The 20,818-nt window shown below is 37.9% G+C and overlaps 1 protein-coding gene across 3 annotated transcripts in view; it reads right to left on the reverse strand.

The window, feature by feature from the left end:
* Positions 1 to 241: 241 nt before the first annotated feature.
* The window catches only part of plekhg5a (pleckstrin homology domain containing, family G (with RhoGef domain) member 5a), a 36,321-nt gene continuing 15,744 nt past the window's right edge, over positions 242 to 20,818 (reverse strand). For all 3 annotated transcript variants that reach the window (XM_057362156.1, XM_057362155.1, XM_057362157.1), the window contains 16 exons: positions 20,284 to 20,344; positions 19,945 to 20,036; positions 19,688 to 19,824; positions 19,185 to 19,345; positions 12,377 to 12,571; positions 11,306 to 11,467; positions 10,479 to 10,574; positions 10,067 to 10,267; positions 9,166 to 9,276; positions 8,769 to 8,918; positions 8,450 to 8,587; positions 7,522 to 7,641; positions 7,148 to 7,396; positions 6,727 to 6,857; positions 3,342 to 4,322; positions 242 to 1,493 (listed from right to left, as the gene is read on the reverse strand). In XM_057362156.1, coding sequence (XP_057218139.1) covers positions 1,484 to 1,493; positions 3,342 to 4,322; positions 6,727 to 6,857; positions 7,148 to 7,396; positions 7,522 to 7,641; positions 8,450 to 8,587; positions 8,769 to 8,918; positions 9,166 to 9,276; positions 10,067 to 10,267; positions 10,479 to 10,574; positions 11,306 to 11,467; positions 12,377 to 12,571; positions 19,185 to 19,345; positions 19,688 to 19,824; positions 19,945 to 20,036; positions 20,284 to 20,344 — 2,995 coding nt within the window. In that variant the 3' untranslated portion in view covers positions 242 to 1,483. The remainder of the gene's footprint in view (positions 1,494 to 3,341; positions 4,323 to 6,726; positions 6,858 to 7,147; positions 7,397 to 7,521; positions 7,642 to 8,449; positions 8,588 to 8,768; positions 8,919 to 9,165; positions 9,277 to 10,066; positions 10,268 to 10,478; positions 10,575 to 11,305; positions 11,468 to 12,376; positions 12,572 to 19,184; positions 19,346 to 19,687; positions 19,825 to 19,944; positions 20,037 to 20,283; positions 20,345 to 20,818) is intronic.

Raw genomic sequence — 20,818 nt, forward strand, 5'->3', positions numbered from 1 at the left:
CGTCTTCACATGAGCTGTATAAACAAAGTAGTGAGATCAAGGCTCTTTTATCGAAGAGATCTCTGCTGCCACCCTGCGGATTGCGAGAATATTTCAATTTCGAAAGAAAGCTCACTAACTGCACTGCGTTATGAAGTCTGAGAAACATTTAGGCACATATTGTAAACTATATGAGCCTTTAAGCTCGTGAATGAGTTGAGTCATTCAGAATTGCTTGACCTCAATAACAAACAAAAACGAATTGGCATCTGAAGCATTTTAATTGAAAGTTTGTGTGTATTGTGCTTTTCATGTTGGGGGGGAACAGGTGCACATTTGTAAACTGTAAATATGTAAGCTACATTTGTAAACTGATTCAATCCAGGAGAAAGACATTAATTCAGCCCTTATTTGTGTGTCAAAAAATTACAAACAGTGCTAACATTTAAAAAGCAAAAAAAGGCATTAACAATAAGTATATTATCAATAAAACAATGCAGGTTCAATAAATACTGTATTTACAAAGCGCTGAAACAAACAAACAAAAAAAAAACAGTAAATGCATGCAAGTTTATGATTGTGGGGCTTGGCGCAAAAGTAGTCCACAATTGTTTTTTCACATGTCTTAAGTACATACAAAACACCTCAATCAGCTTCAGAAGCTACATGTTAAAGTTCTTTGGGATTCAATTATCATTTTGTTGTCCATTAAACAAAGACTTAGTTGAATTAAGAGTGGTTTAGTTTAACATATTAATGAGTTCCTTATATATACACAAGAGGGCAGTAATGCATTGGCAAGACATCTACCCACGCCTTTTGAAATTCTGTTCAGTCTCAAGTGCACAAATATCTGAGTGCTATTATTAGTAAGAAAACGGACATTCAGAAAGAAAGAAATAATTGAAATACTCATGTGTTGATGACTTATAATGCTGTGGGAGTTTATAGTCAACACAGTCCTCATTTATGAAATGAAACTTTTCTTTTTTTAGGCTTCGGGTTTCTTTTTTAAAATCAGAACAGACCTTAGTTAAAGCTAAACATGCTTTTGTCAAAATATTAATTCCTTTTCACAAAACAGCAAACTGATTCTGATATGAATGTCTAAAGCAAAGATAAATTATATCTTGTTCCCTTTGTTTTGCAAAAGCCCTGATTGGTGCACATACAACACTGATTATCTTTTTCAACATCACAGGCATTAGACATAATGTACTTCTTTGTGCAGATAATCCTCTGAAATACAATATTGACTGTGCGGCCAATATTATGTTATTATTAAGTTAAGGTCATGGCTGTTTACTAAAAGTTCCACAGTCTTCTCCTTGTGTTGGCCTGTGTTTATATATGAGTTGAGTCTCCCCTTTTGGGCAGATGATGTCAAGGTGCCGAAAGCCCTGTCAGTGATACCAGTGACAGCTTCTTTGCATATGTAGTCCTGGATCTGGTCTAAGTCCCACCAATAGACCAGCTTATGGCATCAAGCTTTATTCGTCAGACACTACACCTCCCTAGAGAGAACAACACAGAACAAGATTAATATAAATACCTTATGAATTGTAAACTTCTAATGTCACATTTTGCTTAAATTTATATATTTTACATTATTCATTTATATATACACACACAGAACAATTATAGTATCTTATTACAACAAATCATTCAGTCAAACACTAAGTAACATTCCAGAATAGAAAAAGTGAAAAACTGTACTCCGTGTTCCAGATGCAAAGATTTTCTCTGAAGGTCTCTTTAAACTACAATTCTCTAATAACTCTGGGTGGAGATCACAGATTATTAGATAAAAGACACTGAGGACAAAAGACTTGGATGTTGAAATGCCAGCTTCCCACAGACTCTACACAATAGGGCCTGGCTTTATTTTGCCTCACTGACTGAGGTCACTGTGTCTCACCCTCTATAAGGTTGTATCACAGGAGCACATTGTCTCCTAATGGGCTGAGTCCACAATGTAAAATTAATGAATTGTTGCCACACTCGAAGGAAAACCTTAACAATGAGGGCTCACGTTGTGCAGGCATGTCTGGACAATAAGGACAAGATTTTGCAACAACATGCAGGAACAATCTGTCAGCAAGCACAGATTTAGATTTAGGAGGGTGCATTCTGATGCCTAGTGTCAACTCTCCATGAAATCAAAATTATTATATGTATTCAAACAAGAAAATAAAGCTCATTTAGATTTCTTGTATTGTGATTTTTCGTTATTCTCATTATTACTCTATACTGTGGTTTAAATGATATATACTTTTTCACATTGCAATAACGAGAATAGTATCACAACAAAAAAGCCTATAAAACCTTATTATCAACTGCAAAATTATTATTAACAATATATACATTATTGTTATTATTCTTATTAATAATAACAAATACTGTTATTTGAATACACCCTCCAAAATCTAAATCTGTATTAGTATTATTATTAATATTAATATTAATAATTGTTATTATTATTATTACTACTACTACAGGTGAGGCGATAGCAACACTAGTTAATAAATAAAAACTGCTTTATTATTATTATAAATATGGTTATTTATATACACCTTTATTATGATTGTAATAATTATAATTCTATTATATTTTATATGATTATTTTTATTATATTTTATTAATTATTATTATTAATACTACAGGTAAGAGGCAACTGCAATACTAGTTAATGAACAAAAACTGCTTTATTAATATTATTATTATTATTAGTAGTATAGTAGTAGTAATGTTATTAAAGGGATAGTTCACCCAAAAATTAAAATTTTGTCATCATTTACTTACCCTCATGTTGTTTCAAACCTGTAGAAATGTCTTTGTTCTGCTGAACACAAAGGAATATATTTGGAAGAATGTCAAACAGGATGAGAGCTTTCTTGTAGCTCAGTGGTTTGAGCAGGGCGCTAACAACGCCAAGGTCGTGGGTTCGATCCCAGGCGATTGCATATACTTAGAAACAAATGTACTGTATAGGATAATGCAATGTACGTCGCTTTGGATAAAAGCGTCTGCCAAAATGCATAAATGTAAATATAAATGAGATCTGTTTGGTTACTGATATTCTTCCAAATATCTTCCTTTGTGTTTAGCAGAACAAAGAGATTTATACAGGTTTGGAACAACATGAGGGTGAGTAAATGATGACAGAATTATCATTTTTGGGTGAACTATCCCTTTAATATGATTCAATTATGTATTATTATTATTATTATTAACAAGTTTTCTACTTTAGCCACACTTAATCTAAAGGCACTCATCACCTTAAAAGAGGAATCTAACCAATAAAGCATGTGGTTAAGCAAACAGAAGCTACAGAAGCACACTTAATATGAATGCAGACTTACGATGCAGTCAGTGTTGAATTAAGCACCATGGTGGCACGTATCCTGTGCAGCTGAGCCACTGTCAGCTTCTTCTGCTGGTGACGGGGTTGCTGGGATAAAACCAGGGTGCCCTTTTCCTCCAGCCCATCAGGGGGCAGTGTCTCAATATCTGTAAGCTTACAGTCTGTCTGGCCATTGCGGCAGCTCAGTGTCCTTTGCACATGCCCGGCCTCTGCTCGTCTAAGAGTGTCTTTCACTTTACTCGACAGCGCTGTGGTTTCCTGATCTGTCTGCGATAGCTCTGCGGCATGCGACGTCTGTTTGGTCAGGTGTGTCAGGCTTCGGCTAAAATTGCTCCTGTCAGAAGGCTGGAGAGGGCCAGTGATGCATTGAAGGAGGTCATCCTCAGACCGTGACCTTAGGGTAAAGTGCTGCAGGTAATCCGGGCGGGGCTGGATGGGTAAACGACGTCTCAGCATGTGGGAACGGCAGCCCGTGACCTGAGAAGTTCCAGCTTTGTCATTGACCTGGCCAGGCATCTGATTGTTTGAATAGTCATCCAAAATGTAGGACTCGTTTACAGTAATCTGGGAGCCGTTCCAGGTCATCGAATCCTCATCCTCTGCATCTTCATCATCCTCAAACCCCACCTCTTCCTCACCAGCATCTGTGTCTTCTCCCTCACTCTGGCTCACCTGTCCTTTTAAGTCCAGCTCTGCTATCAGGGACTCCGGTGAGAGCGTTCCATATGCACTGTCTATAGAAAGAGAGCGACTTTCTGGATCCAGGTCTGTGGGGACCAAATCACCCAACTTTTCCAGGGTTCTTCCATCATTAGCGGGGAAGGAATCCTGCAGGACTGAAGAATCTGAAAGCAGGGAATTTCGCAAGGATGCAGGCGGCAGCGTCTCCACAGCCGACCTGACCTCATCCACATCTTCCATTGCAGCGACAGAAAGGGTTTCTGTTGAGCCATCGGAATGACTTGGTGAAAGAGAGAGACTTTGGAAAAAGAAAAGGAATTTTTATTAGACTGATGCACTTTGTTCTTTGACCAAACATGCTGTGTCATTTAAAGGGATAGTTCACCCAAAAATGAAAATTCTGTCATCATTTACTCACCCTTATGAACAAAAGATAATTTGAAGAATATTAGTCATTTTCAGTTCTGGGACATCATTACTACCATAGTAGGGAGAATTAAATGGTGGTCAAAGGTGCCCGAGAACTCTTTGTTTTCCTAAATTCTTCAAAATATCTCATTATGTTCAACAGAACAAAACAATACAATACTATGGTAGTGGATGATGTCTCAGAACTGAAAATTGCTAACATTCTTCCAAATATCTTTCCCTGTGTTCATTGGAGCACAGACATGTATACAGGTTTGAAACAACCTGAGGGTGAGTAAATGATGACAGATTTTTCATTTTTGGATGAACTATCCCTTTAAGGACTGTTTATGCTAAGAGCCGCTCTGATATTGACTACAGTACGGGAGACTATTGGCAATTCAAACATGAAGCAATTGTAACGTCCTTAATTTGTTTAATCACAAACAAGTCACTCATTCAACACATGTTAAAAATGTACGGGTTTTTTTGAGAAATAGAAGTGTAATCGTATCACTTTATGAGAAATCTTTAAACAATGATTTGAAATAAAGGAGTTTTACGCCAGTGTGTTTTTCTTCTTCAGCCTTAAGCCCATTGCACATTGAGTCCGAAATTTCTGCACGTTAAAAAATAAATATGAACTCACGTTGTGTCAATCACATTTACACACTGCCTCTGATATTTTCGTCTGTCATAAAAAAATTCGGACCGTGTTCGATTTTCTGCGTTTTTCGCATCCGTCAAGCATTTTGAGTGGCCTTTTATAACAATTCAGAGACACCGTACAAACGAGAGCCAAATACGAAAAACACATACGAAAATTTCGGACTATATGTGCAAAGACCTTTACTCATACGCGTCATACGTGTACGCTTGCTTGTAAATATAACATCCAATGTCTTTCTACTGTGGTGGTTGGTTAAAGGTTAACTGAAAACATATATAACATATGCTTAAACAGTCTATAGTAAATACCATATAAGATTTTAATCAGGACTGAGGTCAGAGGCTATTGTAACGCTAGTTAATGATTAAAATTGTCTGACTAAATTGAGTTTGAATAAATATAGAATTTACACTATTTCATTGTAATTTAGTAGACAACCATTTAATATAGTCAATGCAACATGAACTAATATGAGTAATTGTATTGACATTAACTAACAAAGATTACAATGTTTAATACATGCTGAATTACTATACTGCTCATTGTTAGTTAATGCTAGTTATTAGGGATGTAACGATTCACTCAGCTCACGATGTGATGCGATTCACGATTCTGATCTCACGATGCGATTTATTCACGATTTACTCACGATTTATTTTTACAAAATGAGTTGAAACAAATTAGAAATGAACAACTTCCCTTGCATTATTTCTTAAATGCTTCACTTTTCTTTGTATAATAAAATTATGTTTTATTTCAAATAACAAAACTAAACTGCAATTTTATAACAAATTAATAATAGAAAAAGTCTCTTTAATATAAACAAACTAATACTGTCTGTGCTTTTCTTGGATTTTTTGCATTTAAGAAATATCAGCACGTTCATGTTTAGGTTTGCAGTGAACATGGCGGCCCCTGCTGTTCAAAAAATGTATTGCGATTCAGTTCACACCTCAACCGATTTGAATCCTCACACATTATAATCGATTTTCAACCGCTCACCGTGAATCGCTACATCCCTACTAGTTATTGCATTTACTAATGTTAACAAATACAACCTTAAAGAAATAGTTTCCCTTCAAAATGAAAATTCTGTTATCATTTCCTCAGCCTGTTGGCATTTTAAACCAGTATGATATTCTTTCTTCTGAAAAAAGAAGATATTTTGAAAAATGTTGGTAACCAAAAACCGTTGGTCCCCATTGACTTCTATTGTATGGACACAAAACCAATGCAAGTCAATGGGGACCAACGGTTTTCGGTTACCAACATTTTTCAAAATGTCTTCTTTTGTGTTCTGCAGAAGAGAGAAAGTCATATAGGTGTGAAATGACAAGAGGGCGTGTAAATGACAGAATTTCCATTTTGAAGGGGAACTATTCCTTTAAGTGTTACCAAGATAAACTAATATAATTATAAATATATAAATACTGTATAACAATTCAATTCATATTTGTACCTTCTAAGGGTACAGTTCCTTAAAGGAAATGCTATAGTTGACCCAGCTCTCCCTTACACTTTCATTCATGAATAAAATCTACAAAGTTCTATTTATTGTGTAAGTGAATTACTAATATGCATTACGTCATGCAAGATGATTTTTATAGTCATGCATAAACATTACCTCTTGTTTAATGGCTCCCTGTGCTGTAGTGATGGAGAGCTGGATGTGGACATGCTGCTTTCAGTCTCATCTTCATCACGGTCATCTCTGTCACTCCTCTGTGACTCTGAATAAAGTCTCTGGAGCTGATTCTGCGGGGAATAACACTTCATATCACAATCAGCAAACAAGCATAACACTAAAAGATCAGAGTTGGTCATCAAAGGGTTGCAGGTTCAAGATAACACTACTGCGGCTGCCATGTAGAAAATAGTTCTGTAAAGATTCTTAAACATATATTTTTCAACATTAAAAGCAGTAGCATATACCTGATGAGGCCTGAAATGACTTCTTTCCAAACTGTCAATGCTTGAAAGCATTGTAAATGTGCCACCTTCTATATTCTCAAAATACTGTAATTCCGGTGTGTATTACAGCATACCTGTGCGTTGTGGATGGCCTCCATCCAGCTGCGACCCTGAGTGCCACTGTTGGCCTGAAAGCAGTAAGATGCCACGGCGCAACGAAACTCATTGAGGTAGATGAGCAGGAAGCTCCCTGGGTCCTTCAGCTCCCGGCACACTACGTTACGGATGATGAGGGGCTGCCGGATAACCTTCACTTTTTCCACACGCTTCACCGGTTTAGTGATCAACAGAACATCAGTGAAGAGGAAACAGTACACATCCATCTGTCGGAAATAGGAGGAAAGGGAATCTGCTGAGAGGTTTTTAGACAAACTATTGCCCGTTTAGTTGTAAATGGTTCTTGCTGAAGTGCACTCAGCTGAATATATTTGCGACTTCTTAATCGTACCTTGCTTTCTTTACCCTCCTTCATCTTCAGGGGTCCTTCGAGAAGCAGCTGACGGGTCTCCTCTGGTGGGACGCCCATCACTGGAGCGGTCAAGTCGAAGTTATTATATTCTCTGAGGATCTGAAAGACAGATGCACAAAAGAACAGATAAGAGAGACGTGAGCAGGTCATGAAGCCAGAATAACATTGTATTCAATGTAGGGCTGTCACGATTATGAAATTTGGCTGACGAATAATTGTCTAATAAATCATGGCGATTATGACGATTAATTGTCTGTTTTAAAGCTTTGACTTTTAATTCTCATACATTTTTTATTCAGCTTTGAAACGACTATATTGTTCTGAATATAAAGACTATGTTCTTTTTCTTGGAAATACATAGGAAAAAATTGGGTCATCATACTTAAGGTTTAGGCTTTTACCTGTCAATAATACAACCGCCAAATACTTGTAAATTAAGTAAATTGATCAGGAGTGAATTGAAGCCACCATTAAAATGCTATCAGTCATAGAAAAGCTTCTAGTCTGTTTTTTTCTCACTTGCAAGACTACAATAAAAGTTTACTTCTATGTTAATGAGATTTTGGTAGACTGGTTTTCACAGTGAAATAATATTAAATTGTACTGCAGGTTATTTTTATGGTATATGCTTTAGTTTTTTTTTAAGTGATTGTGTTGTGGTGGTACATTTTACAAGTATTACCATGCTTTAGTTACAGTATATACAATAAAATATGCAATATGCAGATGCACTACAGCTCCCCCTAGTGTCTTCTATAGAGATGTGCAATAATTGCGATGATCTGAAACCATCGCGATGAGGTCAAACAATGCGATGAGACGATTATTTAATAATCGTGACAGCCCTAATTCAATGTTTTTACTTGTTCAATTTTGTTGTTTTTTTCCTGTAAAATGATTCAACTACCCTCTCGACTTCTTCACTAGCCCCCTCCACAGCCTCATATGCCTCAATACGACTAGCGATGGCAGCCAGCTTCTGTTTTTCCTCCCTTTGTCTCATTTGAGAGTCAACACTGTTGATGAAGCATTCGACAGCAGCCACCTGACAGAGAAAACAAATATTTACAACACAGCAGGTTAAAAAATAATAGATATCATTCTTTAAATTATTTTTAAAAGACTTTCGGTACAATTTTTTCATATGTTCTATACTATACCCATAAACTGGGCATATTTGCCTCCATTTAAAATACACAAACAGAAGCATATTTATTCTTCCTTACCATCTTGTTAATGGCCTCACGAGTCGGCGGGTCATCTGTCTTCTTCAGTACGCTCTTGAGCAGCAGTGGGTATTTAGTGAGTCTTTGATGAGGTTTCACCAGCATGTCAGTCAGCTTCAACCGGTTACACTGTTTATGAGTCTCGGCCCACTGCAGGATGGAAAAGTCTATTGAAAGTCTCATCTGGTAAACAATGATAAAAGTACTCCACACTCAGACCGTGAGAAAGCCACTGAGTCAAAATGATGGGCTGCGGTTACAATACAGATAATTATACTAAAGACTTTGTATATTGCTCGTATATGACATAGTAAACCTTTTGCGACACACTTAATTCATCACAGATTTATGTTTGTGGTTGAAGAGCAGCTGGATGTGGATAGAAATGTTTACTCACAGTTACATATATTCGGAAGAGCTCATTGTCTTTCAGTAATGTGCGCATGTACTCCATACAGCCCTCTTCCTCCATGCAGTAACAGATGTAGGGCTTGAATCTGAAACCAAACTGTACACAAAAAAAATAAGGTCGTGTTTATGTATCTAGAATACTCTGTTTTCTGCTTGAAATCTTACATAATATAAAGAACATTATGTGCAGATATAACCTTGATATCTTAAATATTGACTGAATAAGGCCATGTCATAAATGTAAATCACAGTGAAATCAAACTTTAATGCTCATATTTAGAATATGAAGATTTAGAAGATTTCACAGACAGGGTCACAATTTATCTGGACTTTAGCATTAATTGTACTGCTCATTACAACTGACCTGTTGCTTTCCTTGTTTATCACCCATCTTTGGTTTATAGAACAGTATTTATAGTTTAATCTATAAACGATATCTATAGTATAGAGAAGAACTGGAGAAGAACCCCAGAACTGTTTGCTTTCCTACATTCTTCAACGTTTCTTTTTTTGTGTTCAACAGAAAAAAGAAATGTATAAAGCAATTTTTCCTACCATGGTAGTCAAAGGTAGCCAAGAACTGTTTGGATAAAAGCATTCTTCCAAATATCTTTCTCGGAGTTCATTAAAACAAAGACATTTATACAGATTTGGAACAACTTGAGGGTGAGTAAATTATGACAGAATTTTCATTTTTGGGTGAACTGTTCCTTTAATACTGTGTTAAGATTGAAAGTCTGGTCTGGTGCATGACATGTACTGTAAAACCAACCTCTGAAGCATAAAATTGCCCGTTCTTTCATATTAATATGCTGTATTACCAACCATAATCATCACGGCTAGTGTATTCGGAGTACAGTATATGAGTGTGTGAGTATGTCACTCACAGTGCTGAAGCCCTGGTGTAGGTCAATGGGGTCAAGCAATGTTCTCTTCTGCCTGGCCTTCTCCAGTGCAGGCAGCATGACCTCCGCCCACAGCGATGTATGCAGCTGCACAATGTCCTGAATGTTACTGAAGAGACGCGCGGGTTCAACTTCACTGAGTAAACCACTCTCCTGTAGGTTCAGCAGTCCACAGAGAAACAGCTGTCGACAGAGCAAGAGTGAGAGATGGTTAAACTGGACTAGACATGAAAACTTTAAGGGATTGCTCAGAAACTGCTAGATGGAGAGCAAATGAGTTTTTTGTCAATTCTTTGTGTGAAAGTCTTAAATGAATTACCCACTGTTATAAATTGTTATAGGAAACTGGTTATGTAATGCAGTAAATATAAGCAGCTGTGCAGCTGGCTCTTACATCAGTGATGACGTGCAGTTTCTTGATGTAGTCTGACTCTGTCTGAAGCAGCTCCCATACGGCCTCCTGCTGATGACACTGACGTCTGCTTAAAATCTGCAGGAACAAAAACATTTCATACCAAAATATTTAAGTAACATTAACGTACTATACGTACTAAAGAGTGTTATGTGGACCTTCTTAAAGTGATAGTACACCCAAAAATAAAAATCGTGTCATCATTTACTCAACCTCTTGTCATTTCAAACCTTCTTAGGCAGAACACAAAAGAAGATATTTTGAAGAATGTTGTTACACCTGGCCCCCATTCACTTGCATTGGTTTTGTGTCCATACAATAGAAGTGAATGGGGCCAGTGCTGTTCGGTTACCAACTTTCTTCAAAATACCTTCTTTTGCGTTTTGCGGTAGAAAGAAAGTCATGAAGGTTTGAAATGACAAGAGGGTGAGTAAATGATGACAGAATTTTCATTTTTGGGTGAACTATCACTTTAAAGTCTGTAGTGAACCACGTAATGTCTGTTACAGTATAATCTACAAATTAAACTAGGATCAACAATACAATAATACATTTACTGTTATTTTAGTTACTCGTATACAATTGATTACAGGAACAATGAAACATCCATCACCATGAGAAGGCCGGAACATTAATGAAAATGCAGAAGTCATAAACTCATTCATCACCGTTTATGGTGATTGATCTGACAGGTTTCTTATTGCACAAATCAGATGATTTTCATCTTAAATTTATTATGGGTATTATAATTCTACTGAACAACCGAGTTTTGGTTTGTGTTTGTAATAATGGGAATGTGTATTCTGTACCTCTGGGTTCTCCAGCAGCTGCTTCCAGCTCTCCTCCAGCTCCAGGTTCGGCTCCTCTTCCCATGAGTCTCTGTGGAACGAGAGCTGCGGAGGCATCTTGGGTAATCCGAACATAGTGTAGGAGTATAACTTACTCTGCAACTGTTCCACACGATCACACTCCTGTGGAGATGAGAAAAGAAAAAACAGAGGATGATGGAAAAGGAAATTAAATGGGTTTAAATAGTTGTTAGACTACTAAATAATGGGGATGGGACTCATAAAGAGCAAATTCAAGTAAAGCAATTCAACAAAACTAGAAACCAGAAATATACAGTATATATACTGTGTATATACTGCATAGTGGCACTTTTTAGGATTTTATTGACTTTTGAGGACTGGGAAATCCCAATGTAAATTCCTCTTTCCCCCGGAGTTCCCAGCTTTTTACACCCACTATACATCAGTTATTAAAAATAACAACAATTGATGTAAAATTATGTATTGTCTATGTACTGTAAACCCAAATGAGTTCTATTTAACATTAGAGTTCTATTTAACATTACATATAATATTATTATACACATGAATATGAAGTGAATACTATAGTGTATTGTTTGCCGCATAGTCTAAAGGTCAAGCCACCTTTACAATCTCCCCAAGCCGACATTATTGTCCATACCGGACCAACGTCAGGCCATTATTAAATTTTTACAACCGTCACATTGACAGGAAGAGTCCAGCCTGAGCTTTGACCCTACGTTTACGCTTCAGGGCCAGACGGAACATGTAAACCTATCTGAATCATTACAGCTTGCTAACACAAAAGCCACCAAAGGTTCCTGCACGTGTGAGAGGTAAAACGCATTCGTCCGTCACATCCTGAAAAAGGAAAAGTCTACTTGTACATCTTCCTGTTTTTGGTTATTCAATTACAAAGTTAAGTGGGTTAATACATTGACAAATTAATATCTTTTCCTAAACTGTTCAAGTGTGAAACGCACAAAGCTAGCCAAAAATAGTTAAGAGCCTGTATTCGCGAATGAGAAACTGTCTTGCACATGCAACTCTTAGATGTTTAAAGACACTGACCTTCCCAAGAGAACCATTTCCTGAGTTGGAACCGAAGAGTCCGCTGAAACGGCTGGCGGCGCGGTTCCTCCAGCGATCCGTACCCGTTATGGAACCTGGGAGTGAACCGCCCAGCTGGGACACAGAGTCTTGGGTGGGGGCGACGCTGGCATCGCCCAGAAACTCCGGCATGTTCTTTCGCCGGCGTGCGTGACCCTGTGACAGAACGACAGGAAGAAAAAGAATAGAGATAATAAATATATATAATAATAAAGTAAGACCAAAGACATGACACAAAAGCTAAATAAAATCCAGGGTCTAAATTTAACTCGATTTTTATTTCACAATTCCACTTGAACCATGTATAACGATGCTTATCAGCTACCTGTAAAATAATGCTACCAGTTAACTCTAATTTATTTATTCACCAAACCAATTTGAAGCTTTGAGTGAGTGTTAATATTAGACCCCGGATGTCACAGTAGCACCGTTCACAAAGGAAACGCATCGATCAAACATACTGTGACAACCAGTCAAAGCAGACACCGTTTGTACTCTGTCAGAGTTTTAACGCCGAGGAATTTTAAGTGCCAGACATATCCTTGCGCTGACAGGTGAGGAAGAGCACAAAAAACCAGAGGACATTTACACATAAACAAAGACAAGCTTGTTCTCTGACCATCTTTGCACATTCCCTGACATCTTTCACCTGAGGTGGCATCTACTGACCTTAGGGAACACATTGTGCTGTCAACAGGTGAAAAGGTCATTTACGTTTTGCCAACATTCAGCGCGCAGAAAGGTTAAGGCGCTAGAAGTTTGAGTGACAAAAACGAGTGAACCCTGTGACCCGAGGCGTCGAGAGGAACCCTTCAGCAACAACAGGAAAGAGGCAAGGCAAGTCTACGAAAACAGGGGAAAGGCTTTTCCCCGCTCACGACAATGGAGAGAAATAAAAAATGCATGAGTGGAGCGGAGAAAGCCACTCAACGTCCCCCGGGGCTCATTACTTGGACTTTTTTGTGGAAAATGCAATTAAAATGGGTTAAAAACAAATCTGAAATTTTTCTTCAAAAACAGATCTGGACGCAAACTTATTGGTCAATGTTTTGACACGATACTGATGCCTCTGACTGGACGGAATGTTCATTGCTCCCGGTGACCAAAATTGACCAGTTGAAGGTCAACTAGACCAGAGCTGACCTCTGAACAAAAAACATCAATCAATGGTCTCTAAAGCATTTAACAGGACACCTAGGTTGCAAACTCATTAAAATCATCCTTTAAGGGTGACAAGGGTGACACTGTCCCGGTCTATGCTCATCCGGAGAACCTGTTTGACTCATGTCTTTAACCAGTTCCTCTCTGAGGGCATGTATACCCAAACAAGCCAAAAAAGTATATTGTGGCTCATCTGCTATACCAAAATTATTGTATTATTGTCCAATTGTCATTTCAGTCATTTCTCTATGAAACGCTTATAGGATTGTAAAGTCACAAATAAGGTTTAATGTCTCAGTTTCTAAACAAATAGAAAATGAACCTGGGTCTTATAACACATGCATCTTCCTTTTAGAAATGATCTCAAGAATGTCTCAAACTGTACACGGACGTGCCAAGACGCCTTCAAATCACCAGAAGTCATTCATTTTCAAAGGAGCTTAAGTCTCTTTCTCTATCTGTCTCGGTGTCTTTCTATCTATAGTGTAAAATTTCAAGTGAATTTGACATTTACCATATAACACATTTTATATGATGTATATTATTTATGTATATAATTGCCTACTTGGTGTCTTCTGGTTTTCCTGAGCAATTTGAGGAGAAACAACATGGATAATACTCAGACTTAAACATAATTGATACATTCAAGACTATGCTGCGAAAAATCAACCTCTGAAAATGTTCCACCTTGGAGCCCATACATAAACATAATACATTTAACATAAAATGTTAAACCATTAGATATATCACAAATATTATTACTGGCAGACATACAGTTTGATTATAAAAACAGCAAATTCAGACACCGCATTAATTCCAGCCAACATTTTTTCCCACCAATCCCAAGACAGATGCTCTCTGTACATTCATATCGGATTAAAAATATTTCTATCTCCAGGTACCACAGCGTCAGACAGAGAAGACAAGCAATAATAAGCTCACCGTAGATGTCAGAGGCATTTCCACAGCAGTATACAACATTGCACGGCATCAAAAGAAAGCCAGACCCATGCTGCTTCCAAAACGAACCTCCTGCAACCTGCTTCCCTCCTGGACTATCTGAGATCTCACAAATGCTACATTGACGTTGCACACCCTTAAAGGAGCACAAATGGACTGGTGCGTTCAAATCCACTTCCACAGGCTGCTCGGCTTGTGTGTATATGTGCGTGAACCTGAAGGAGATTGAACAGAAGCCCGCTGCATTGCTGAGGAGGGCTGGCCGGGTGTCATAGTAACTGCAGAATCCTGCCCTCCTATTGTGTGAACAGGAAGAGAGGGGAAAGGAGCAGGGGCAGGGAAGGAGGGGGAGGAGCTACATTTGCTACCTCAAACGACTGATCTTAGAGCAGCTATTCGGAGGTTGGCTTTGAAATGAACAGCTCTGAGCCAGTGGCATGAGCTGACTGCAGAACAGTGTTTATAATGCACATCTGTTGTTAAGGCAGATGAGGCATCATGCATCTGAGCGGGCATTAGTGGAAGCCTTGAATCAGTTACTGTTTATATGAAGAATTTGATTCCAAAATGAGATGAAAAAAATCATGTTTTTTTATCATGTTATCTTGTTTTTATTGTGTTTTATTAGCTGTATTTTTTTAGTTATTATGGCTTAAATCAAAACAAACCAACTGCAGTTTGATAGTAATTGGAATGCACAACAAAAAAACATGATTTTTGAAAATGAAAAAAAAAGTTAGCGCATTTTGGAACCAAACTCTTCATATGTACATATCACATGTGTGTTTATAATTTCTCTTTAAAGGTCTAATGTTTAATTTTTTGGAGGATTTATTGATAATAATGCAATATAATATACATAACTATGTCTTCAGAGGTGTGTAAAGACCTTACATAATGAAGCGTTGTGTTTTTATTACCTTAGAATGAACTATTTCTATCGACATACACCACAGGTCCACTTACATGGAATTCGCAATGTTGTTTCTACAGTAGCCCTAAACGGACAAACTGCTCTACAGAGCATGTTTCGTAATTATCTTCTTCGGCAAAGAAGCGAAAACGTGACATGTTTGTCCTGTTACAGTTGCCGTAGTGCTGCGAGAGGGAGGGGTGAGGGGTAGAGTGAGCCGTTGGTTGCAATTCCTAACCTCACCACTAGATGCCGCAAAATTTCATACACTGGACCTTTAATTGGAACTGAATTTGACAGCGAATGATCACTACAAATTTGGATTGTGGAAAATGTGGATTTTTTTATGTAAAGGTGCGATCTGTATCATTGGCCTTTCTATCACCATCTCTTTTGCAAGTTACGTTACATGCATATCTGCTGTGCGTGGGCTGACATTTTATGTAAATTCATACCCGACAGCTCAATTTATAAATCCTTAATATGAGTTTACCATCGTAAATGGGAGTGAGATATGCAGACAGTTTTGTACACATTTCTTAAGTAGTGCTCAACTGATTTAGGCTCATATTATATAAGTTACAGATTGCAGCTTTTTCAAAGTTGCATTTCAAATCCACTTGGTTCAACGATTGTGTACATTTGTTAGACTTGTTGGTGCCTAGAGTAACAGTATGCATTAAAAGGTGATCAGAATGCATAAAGTAATACTGTTAACACAGCACACAATCGGTGTGTTGTCTTCTTAGGTACTGCACACACAGTTCTTCACTTTGTGCCAAACCCAAGGTAACTTAAGTAACTGTGACTAATTAGGAGCTGGCAACAACATTATAACCTGATTTGCATTTTGAAGAGTGGGTCTAAACACTTCAAAACACTGAGATCAGATACAGAAAGTCAGACTCATTATCCTTTTAAACAGATGGTTCATCTCAAAAACAAAAAGTCTTCATCATTTACTTATCCTTCATTGTTTTTCAGACATGTATGACTTTCTTTCTTCAGCAGAAAATAAGATACTGAAGAATGTTGGTAACCAAACAACATTGGCCCCATTGACTTCCATTGTATGGACACAAAAAATCTTAATTTGTACTTCACAAAGGAAGGTTTTAAACGACGTGAGTGAATAAATATTGACAGAATTGTTATTTTTGGGTGAACTATCCCTTTAATCTTACTGGGGTGCAGTCTACTGTGTTTGTATCATATTTTTTGTATAATCACAAAAATGTAAACTAAAAGCTAGCGTTGCAAGCTAGGCAACACTTTCAGTGTTTTTTGCAGATTGTCATCCACAATGAGACACAATTTACACACAGAAATAAGGAAACACTCTGGCCAGCAAAAGTGTCCAATTTTCCAGGTTCTTCTGTAGATAGTAACACATTAACCCAGAAATCGCTGTACCCAACACTGTGCAACTCATATGATACTATAAGAGATAACAGAGAGATCATTTAGGTTTCGGTTTCCTCACAAATTAATACATAATGATAAGCAAAGAATTACAGCAAAAACTGTCTTGTTAAAATGTAAAATAAATCAATTAGATCTATAAATAATAATAATAAAAAGAAACATGGATATTAATATTAATTCATATTCCAGGAATTTTTATATATGACAGACCAATAAATGAAAACTGAAGCCTATATAGACCTGCAAAATGCAGCAATACCTTTATGTCTTGTGTGGTATCTTCCAACACATTCAAAGGGCTATTAGGAGGAGTTGGTGTCCCCAGAGACGCCGGGACGGGAGGCGGCGTACTCTCCGCTTCAAAGCGTTGCACGCGGGCAGCCACCAGCCCCGTGGCATGATGCCGGGGGGCATGAAGCCGAGGAGGCTCATTCAGAGGACTGTAGTGAATCAGCATTCCACCAGGCACCTCCGGCAAAATGGACATGCTGGGCACATTCCACGTCCTCTGACGGAAGTTCAGCATTTCCACGCTGGCACAGGTTGATCTACCATGCAAGAGTTTGTAAGACCTTAATGGTCCAGAGGGAACGGTTCCAGATGAGGCTCTGGATGTTGAAGATCAAACGAATTGGCAAACCTTCACAGCATTTAACAAGTGGATAGCTACAAATAGGATTCCTAATATAAAATATGGAATCTACCTAAATAGAATAAAAAACTTAAGACACCATGAAACTTGTTTAGTCCACTTCTCTGTAGTTTTAGATTTGTAATCGTCTGCATGGTTGAAGAATTATCCCTCGAAAACACGACCACGCCGAATGAGCCTATTCTTTCAAATCCACCTTCAAATCATCCAAAATGACTTTTTCCTTGTTGTTCCTCACACGTCTGTTGTTTGATATTCTTCTGCTCCTGTTGTGCCCTTTGACCTCAGTGCCAGGGTATGGGAGGTGGAGCGAAGAACTCGCTCTGGCCAGCTCTGTTCTTCCTTTCAGGTGACACACACAACTGCCTTTCTCGACAGCCCTAACAGACGGAAAGGCACTATCTTATCTCCCTTCTATGGCTTGAATATCACCTTTATGGCTAGTTATGCAAGCATGACCGGTTATGGCCCGGCATACATCTGACGTGCTTACACAGTACAGTAAAAGCACACTTACAGTTATATTTCACTATACTGTATCATCAGAGTGAATTACACCCATCTTAGTTACACATCACATCACTCCTAGCTGAATCATGGCTTATTCTATACTGTTCTTTACAAGAAGCCAAATATTTCCTTATTTTGATTCCCAATTGGAAGTATCCATGAGATTGATTTTGCTGCGAAAAATCAATAAAAACTAGTTTACAACATAAATTCCACTGTATTTTCCACAAGGGACATCCAGGGTGAAGTTGGTTAACCTTGTTCCCCACTGAACTGCTGATGGAGCAGAAAGCCGGCTACAGTCACAAGGAAATATTATCTTATGAGCGTTGACCTTTGCTCCTGTTTGATTCTGTTGTGTTTCACACAAACTCACGGTAACATCAGCTGAATACAGAAAACACGCATCTTAGATTTCATACAGTCAATGTGCTACAGAAAAAACATACGTGTTTACTTTATAGGGAAGGTTTCTTTGTATTTTGAACTTGAACGCTCAAGCTGGCACACGTTGCATATGTGGAAGTCGACTCACTTGGCAAGCGCGATCAGGATTTCCGAGACACATCCCTGTATTCAAACAAACTCAAACCCTGAAGGTGTCTCTGATATGATACTAAACTTTCCTTTAAAGGAGAAAAGGCCAAGCTGCTTTGAAAACCTTGTGATCTTTCAAGGTGAAGTGTATCATGCATTCATTTCATTACGGCTTAACCAGTGGTGTGCATTTGGGGAATCTGTTTGTCGGAGCAATTGTAGATGGAAAGTTTGTTTAAAACACATAATTATTTTCACAATTCTGTTTTATTGCTGCTGCTGGCACAGAAACTATGCACTTTTTCTTTAAGGAAGAGTTATAACAAAAAAATTGACCAGTGGCATTACATGTTCCCACAAAAATGATTCTGGAAAGAATGATTCAGTCATTCTGTGATAGAGGTCACAGGGTTGACAGCATGTAGTAAAAAACAATGACTGTGGATTTTTTTATTGCATCTATGTGTGGGAGACATGATTGCACAAAAAGTGTCACTGCCCAGTTCCAAAACAGAAATTTTATAACTCATTAAAAAAGTAAAAAGAGAGATAGAGGAAAGGTAACAAAACAGAGAGAATTAGAGCTAGAAAAGAACCAAACAGAAACGTACCAGGCCAACTAGGAGGTCCGCAGCCTCTCTGCGTCCCAGAGAGCCGTGCTCCGCTCGCTCAGCAGAGGAATTGTGTGTGTTAGAGGATCTCATGATGGGCAAACTGAGTGAACGAGGGTCCTTTACACATCTCTCCACCTTCAGCTCCTCTCCTGGACTAGCTACACACACACAATTCAGTCACTAAATGTGTAAAAGAACTTCAAATCCGTTTCACATTCACATTGTATTATTTCAACAGACTTTGTATATAATCCACAATATCCTTAAAGAAAGTAAGCAAAAGTAGATTATTTAAATTTAATTTAATATTTAATAATATTTGCATTGCACTATGTATACCTCTACAATATTCTATAAGCAAACACATCGGCAACTTGATTGAAAGTAAATGATGACAGATTTTTTGGGGTGTAATATCCCCTGAAATTTCATTCATGCCAACAGACTGAGTATTGTGTGTGCTGACTTCAAACTACAATGTTAAAAGCAAGCGGATATACCTCGTACTCTGAGGTAGTGGCCACCAAAGCGGTAGGCTTCAAATCCCAGTGAAAGCGGCGTGTTGGACTGATCTAAAAACAGGTTGACACGTGACAGCTCAATGCCTTTCCTCTCAAACACTGCTCCCAGGACTTCTCTGAAATGCAAATCAGCACACTTACATTTTAACAGATGGTTTGGATGTGGTCAGTATAAATGCTTGAGCCTCCATGCAGTTTGTTTATTGCACCCCCTAGGGGTTAAAAAACTCAATCACCTTAAAGTTTTCTTCTTCACCGCTGGAACAATCTCCATGCTGACGTCAATATCGAGGTCAAACTTAAGTGTGAAGCACTCCTTGCTGGGGTCCTGAAAGAGATAGTCATGTAAAGTCATTGTATGCTTTAGGGCAAGCAAGTTACAGCTGGTGTATCAAGCCAAATCCATGAATGGACATGATTACTGATAACTGATAGAGACTATGACTAAACCATCAGAAATGGACACGGGACAAGAGCGATGACTCAGAATCAAGTCAAAAATGAATCTCTTCTTGTTCTTGCTCTGACTTGAAAAGTGGTACACAGTAAAATCAGAACGCAAATTATTTTCTTACATCTGTGTGTCTGCGTCTGGTCTTCTTCTTAACAAGTTTCATTCCTCCACTTCTGCGATCCCTGAGAAGAAAAAACAAGACAAAAATTGCTTGAACCACAAGGTTATACACACACTTAAAGATATTCTTGAATAAAAAAATATATTCTTGAATAAAAAAATGAATGCAAAACCGCTGTTCTGAAACTGTCTGGCTTTCCTTTTGCATGGAATTTTGTGAATCAGACCTACTAAATGATTGAAAAGAGCAGATTAACTTATCTAGGAGAGGTAGACAGACTTTTATTAGCCTGTTCTATACACAAACCTACTGTATGGCTTTAGAAGACTTGGAATATAGACGAGTTTACAGCAACAACTATGTTCATAAAAATGCTGTGTTCCATGGAAGCATGTCATTTGGGTTTGAAAGGTATGGTGAGTGAAAGTGAGTAAAATGATGACATAAATGTCTTTTGCGTGAACTAATCCATAATAAGCAAATCATGTTGTAAACTAAACCAGCTCCTAACTATTGTACCCATTCATGTCAAGCT

Source organism: Triplophysa rosa, linkage group LG20, assembly GCF_024868665.1.
Source record: "Triplophysa rosa linkage group LG20, Trosa_1v2, whole genome shotgun sequence".
In the NCBI taxonomy this organism is placed as follows: Eukaryota; Metazoa; Chordata; class Actinopteri; order Cypriniformes; family Nemacheilidae; genus Triplophysa; species Triplophysa rosa.